Source organism: Oratosquilla oratoria, chromosome 12 (genome assembly GCF_046742065.1).
Source record: "Oratosquilla oratoria isolate Oo_2021 chromosome 12, ASM4674206v1, whole genome shotgun sequence".
NCBI classification, from domain to species: domain Eukaryota; kingdom Metazoa; phylum Arthropoda; class Malacostraca; order Stomatopoda; family Squillidae; genus Oratosquilla; species Oratosquilla oratoria.
The window spans coordinates 10,574,406-10,580,684 of record NC_134788.1 but is presented as its reverse complement, the minus strand read 5'-3'; the positions used below and the strand labels follow the sequence as shown (position 1 = coordinate 10,580,684).

Here is a 6,279-nt window from a genome sequence, read left to right as displayed (position 1 = left end):
ATTATGAGGACGCAAGCAGTATTTGGAAAACGCAAAGTTGGAAGCTGACAAATCAAAAGCTTTTAATCTTATCCGGACCAATAATATTCATTCTCACATTTGCCATTTGTCCTTTCATAGTACCCGAGTGTATTCTTGGAATCATAGTCGTGTCAGTGATCTCGTGAACATTTTACTAAAGAATAGTTGTTAAACACTAATGTCATTCCTATTATACTTTGCTTTCTTTGGTTTTATAGAATCTCAGAAAACTTCATATTATATGGGTAACTATAATATTTGACATTTCTGCGTATTTCCCAGAATTGACTATGACCAGTTCTTCTAAGGCTAGAGGAGTGGGGGTGAGGGTTGAGATATACGACCTTTTTCCTAAAATACAACTTAAATACAACCAATGTTTGATTGAAATAGCATATGTAAATAAAGCTCAAGTAGGAGATTTCACAAAAACTCTCGATCAAATTTTCAAATTCTCACAAGAGAATGAGAGGAGGCTAGGAAAAGAAGTGAGGCTGTGTGTGTGTGTGTGTGTGTGTGTGTGTGTGTGTGTGTGTGTGTGTGTGTGTCATTATTAGTTCACTTTAAAGATACTATTAATAGTACCTTTAACCTGTCATTACTAGTACACATTAAAGTTATCATTAGAAGTACATTCTAAAATTGTCATTATTAGCTTATTCTAAACTTATTATTAGTATATTCTAAGCTTTTCATTTTGAGAATACATTAAAGTTACTATCAATTCTTCTAAATTTGTATTTATTAGTACACATTAACGTTATCATGAATAATATTCTAAAAACTTTTCATTATTAGTACATTCTAAACTTGTCAATAATATTTCTTTGTCGCGGCTCGTGCCGCTTAAATTCTTCTTATCGGCTTAAGAAACCTGCACAGCGAAGCTATAGCGATAATCCCATACCACACTCCTGGTCATATGGCCATTTCCCGAAGGTTGAGTGTGGTTTGAATTTTCCGCCAAAATCATCGGAAATTTAAAATTCCCGGCTCTGTGCAGGCATGCGCATTGTCGACCCCACCTCCCCCTCCCTATCCCCTCCCTTCTTACCCGGCTAGCTCGAGCCGGACGTCGCGTCACTTCAATGAGAAATGAAGGCTTCGCCTGTGGGAGGAGGGAGGGACCCTAAATCTGTGCAGGTTTCTTAAGCCGATAAGAAGAATTTAAGCGGCACGAGCCGCGACAAAGAAATATTATCGGCTGAAAGAAACCTGCACAGCGAAGCTATGCATGAGACGAGGACAGGTGGGAGGAGAGGTGAAGCCTGAATCAAACCGTTATTACGTGTGTCTTTCCTATGGGAGACTTATTCATTTTATCACTCAGTAGAGGGGAGACAGAAACGTCAAGTACCCACGCCGAAGAATGTGACATGCACAACATTGCACTGTTCACACAATGCGTAAATTATACGAAATTTGTATCCTGTTCAACGGTTCCTGGCCCCTCCCCACTCCTCGGTCGCCCTTTGCCCCCTCCACTTTTTTGAGATGAGCGGGGTGGAGCCGTTTCCATGGCGACACATGGGACAGGGGCGACTGAGTGGTAGAGACACCGTGTCCCCAAGGGAGTCGTCGATGTCCAGTCCCTAGGTCCCGCACCCGCTCCACAGAGTGGGTGCGGAGAAACTCCAGCGACCGGCGTAGGGCCCCCGACCGAAGCCAGGGACGCAACAACCTGTGGAGTGCTGAGGGTATCGGCCCGGGCAGGTCACGCGGGAGAAGCAGTATGCTCCTGTCGACCTCCCGTACCAGCCGTCGGCGCCCCAAGCGGCTCAGTGGAAGGGCCGGGGTCGCGAAGTTGAGGCCCCCCCGCCACCGCAGGAGGGAGGACGTGTGAGAGAAGCACGCTCTTTTGGCGCAGGGGAGCACCCGAAGGACGCTGACTGTGTCCCACTCAATCCCGAGCCAATAAAGTCTGTGTGGGAGCAAGGGCAGACCCGTCCCAGTCCACCCCGAACTCCACGTCCGCCAACACACTCAGAGCCATTGAGATGTCGGCCGATGCACCCTCCCCGGTGGGCAAATGCATCAACTAGCCGTCTAGGAACATGAGTGTGGAGACGCTTGCTTCCGTCCAACGTACGCCTACCACTCTCACTAGTTTCGTGAAGATCCTCGGGGTAAGCGAGAAACCGAAAGGGAGTATGCGAGGCCAAGTTCGTTTCCGAGCGACCTCGTCCGTGGGCGTTAGTCAAGAGGCTTCGTCCTGGGTGAAGACGTTCCCTGAGCGTCTCCCACGAAGACGGGCCTGGACCCTCGGTATGTATCCAACTCACCCCAAGTCTTCCCGCGGGAAGTTCTCGAAGCCCGTGGCGAGCGTCTTCATCCAATAGTGTGCTATGGCAATTTGTGACGTCTCATCACCCACAAGCGGACTTCTATATGTTTAATACCTAGTGACATCATGTGATTATACTGTGACGTCACCGGATTGATCATGGCGCCATAGGATCGTCTCGTGACGTCACAGGGACACAAATTGACGTCATAGGACTACATGGTGACGTCAATTTATCACAATGACGTCATCATACCGTGACATCACTGAGTCACAGTGAGCGTTGAAATAAATTTTGACATGGTAAAATTCTGGACCATCATGACTGTAGATTAAATTAAGTTGAATAGGAAAAGTCATGTTCATTTCGACCCAAGTCACAGTGAGCGTCGAAATTAATTTTAACATGGTAAAATTCTCGACCATCATGACTGTAGATTAAATTAAGTTGAATAGGAAAAGTCATGTTCATGTTGACCTGAGTCACAGTGGGCGTTGAATTAGTTTAACATGGTAAAATTCTTGACCATCATGACTACAGATTAGCTTAAGTTGAATAGGAAAAGTCATGGTCATTTCGACCTAAGTCACAGTGAGCGTCGAAATTAATTTTAACATGGTAAAATTCTCGACCATCATGACTGTAGATTAAATTAAGTTGAATAGGAAAAGTCATGTTCATGTCGACCTGAGTCACAGTGGGCGTTGAATTAGTTTAACATGGTAAAATTCTTGACCATCATGACTACAGATTAGCTTAAGTTGAATAGGAAAAGTCATGGTCATTTCGACCTAAGTCACAGTGAGCGTCGAAATTAATTTTAACATGGTAAAATTCTCGACCATCATGACTGTAGATTAAATTAAGTTGAATAGGAAAAGTCATGTTCATGTCGACCTGAGTCACAGTGGGCGTTGAATTAGTTTAACATGGTAAAATTCTTGACCATCATGACTACAGATTAGCTTAAGTTGAATAGGAAAGTTCATGCTCAATTCGACCAAAGTAACAGTGAGCGTCGAAATTAATTTTAACATGGTAAAATTCTCGACCATCATGACTGTAGATTAAATTAAGTTGAATAGGAAAAGTCATGTTCATGTCGACCTGAGTCACAGTGGGCGTTGAATTAGTTTAACATGGTAAAATTCTTGACCATCATGACTACAGATTAGCTTAAGTTGAATAGGAAAAGTCATGGTCATTTCGACCTAAGTCACAGTGAGCGTCGAAATCAATTTTAACATGGTAAAATTCTCGACCATCATGACTGTAGATTAGCTCAAGTTGAATAGGAAAAGTCATGTCCATTTCCACCTGAGTCACGGTGAGCGTCGAAATTAATTTCAACATGGTAAAATTCTCGACCATCATGACTGTAGATTAGCTCAAGTTGAATAGGAAAAGTCATGGTCATTTCGACCTGAGTCACAGTGAGCGTTGAAATTAATTTCAACATGGTAAAGTTCTTGACCATCATGACTATAGATTAGCTTAAGTTGAATAGGAGAAGTCATGTCCATTTCGACCTGTTTTTTTTTTTTTTTTTTTTTACTTATATCGATATCAATATCAATATATATATATATATTCATTTATTTATTTATTTTTTATAAAAATAATATTGTACAATTCACATAGTGCATAAATTCTATGTAGAATATTGTATCTTGCTCAGCGGTTCCTGGGCCTTCCCCTACCCCTCGGTCGCCCTTTGCCCCCCCTTCTTTTGCGAAGAGAGGGGTGGAGCCGTTCCCATGGCGACACATGGGACAGGGGTGATCGAGTGGTAGAGATACCGTGTCCTGAAGGAAGTTGCTGATGCCCAGCCCCCGAGGTCCTGCACCCGTTCCACAGAGTGGGTGCGGAGAAACGCCAGCGATGCCGCGAGGCCTCTGATGTTGTGGGCGTGGGGGGCATGGCCCGGGTCGGCCTTCCGGTGCCCTGTTGGTGGTGTCAGCTAGCCAAGACAGGAAGTCCAGAACTGTGCTAGCGGAGATGGTCACTATCGCGTGTCTCCGAAGGAAGTCCTGGAATCTCCGGTTGGGAGGGTTGTTGGATCTGGATGACGGTCGGGACCGTAGCGAAGACGCGGTCTGTCGCTTCCTGGTCGAACAGACCACGGGAAAGGGGAGCTGCTCTCACCACGCCCCGGCGAGCTATCTCCGGGGCCGACCGCGCTGCAGACTGACGAGCTGCCAGACGAGCCGCGGTGAAGGCCCTCTCTGCTGGGGGTAGGGCTGATGACGCCATGTTGGCTGTACCCTCTGCCACGGTAGAGAGTGCCGCCAGGGTGTCTCTGCATACAGAAAACACGCGAATCAAATTAGTAGGGCGAGAAGGATCCCGATCCCCGGAGGGTGTAATAAAGTCACATCGCTCAATTGTAGAACGTATAACATATGCGAAGCCGAGGTCGTTTCCGAACGACCTCGTCCTCGGGCGCTAGTCAAGAGGCTCCGTCCTGGGTGAAGACGCTACCTGAGCGTCTCTCGCCAGGACAGGTCTGGACCCTCTATAGATTGAAATATCCCACTCACCTCAATTCTTCCCGCGGGAAGTCCTCAAAGCTCGTGGCGAGCGTCGTCAGCCAGTTCCTCATCATCGCCATTGCCGTGACGGTCGAGATGGTAGAGGCAAGGTCTTGTCTGGTCGAGGCCTCCGTCGTCAGCAACTTAGCCTCCGGTTCACTAAGTTGATGGGGGAGGGCGGGGTCCCTGCCCGAGTGCCACAAGCAATCGCGCAGGCCCTCCGGCGCGAAGGGTGGTGGCAGGACGACGGGGAATGATGAAGGGATATGCCGTCGAGGAGGAACCGTCTTGGGTTGGTCTTGGGCCCGCTCGAGAGCAGGGATGTCTAAGGCTTTCTCCCCTTTCTCCTGCGGGAACCAGGCGTTTGGGGAGAGTGCTACCGCCGGTGAGTCCCCCGACCTGTCGACAAACATATGCCCATCAGGGTTTAAACGAGGGTTCTCCAGGAGAGCACCTAATGCGTCCAGAGTGTTAGAGGTGGAAATCCTGGAGGGCGTGGAGGCCGGGGCGGAGAGGGGTCGAATCTTATATAGAACCTTAGCCCCCTCCTCGTCGTTGGCCCACTTTAGGATAACGTCATCTCTCCTCCTCCAGCCCTCCAATAGCGAGTAGTCGGGAGACCAGGCCACTAGCTTGTGATCTTCTCCAAACGAGTACTCCCAGGACCGGGGAAGGTCACACCATGAGAAGGGGTGAACTCAGAGTCCGTCATGGTAGGAGGATAAGGTAAAGAAGAACTGTAGTGGTCCTCCACCCCGTCCAACCCGACGGACGTCTGATTGGGGGGTTCCTCCTGAGAGGGGCCTTCTAGTCCTATACCTGTCGCCGGCACGGAGGGGCGGAGGGAAGGACCAGGAGGGAGAGTGGGAGGGGGGGCTAGAGCCGTAGGTTCAATAGGAGGTTGCTCTGGAGAGGGGTGCGTTATGATTTGCGCGGCCTGAAAGGCCGGATAATGTGATAGGGCCGATTCAAGGACGGGGCCTATCAGGGACGGAAGGAGGGCAGCCACTTGGGCAGCCAGAGTTCCCTCTCCCCTCGTTTCGTCCCCCGGCTCCCTGCCCTTGTGGGATTTACGGCGAGGAAAAGGAGAGCGAGGAAGGGAGGGTGAGTTGGGGGGAGAGGCTGTGGAGGGTGGGGACAAGCTGAGCGTCCTGGACCTCGGTGAGGCAGACCTCTTTTTCGAGCAAGATTTCCTGCCGGGTTCACGTGAGTGAACTAGGGAGGAAGACGAGTTCGTGGGGGTGCTTGACAAAGCAAGCCGTAAGGGTTTTAAGGACCCTTGATGGTCGGATGTATGGGGCTGCCGAGAGGCCTGAGGACGCTCGGGGACACCATACTCCGCAACATCAGACTCGTCCCCTTGTACTCCGAGAGGCCCAGGTTGTCCACCAACGGAAGTCTCGGAGACATAGGGAGACGGATGGCGAGGGCGAACGAGGCCC

The 6,279-nt window shown here is 49.0% G+C and overlaps 1 protein-coding gene across 1 annotated transcript; it reads right to left on the bottom strand.

Moving 5' to 3' along the window:
• Nucleotides 1-3,854: 3,854 nt before the first annotated feature.
• LOC143030540 (uncharacterized) lies at nt 3,855-5,255 on the bottom strand. The gene is made up of 2 exons (XM_076193687.1): nt 4,847-5,255; nt 3,855-4,605 (listed from the first exon to the last, which is right to left on the bottom strand). The coding sequence occupies exons 1-2, from the start codon at nt 5,248-5,250 to the stop codon at nt 4,296-4,298; spliced, it is 714 nt and encodes a 237-aa protein (XP_076049802.1). The 5' UTR covers nt 5,251-5,255; the 3' UTR covers nt 3,855-4,295.
• Nucleotides 5,256-6,279: the final 1,024 nt, after the last annotated feature.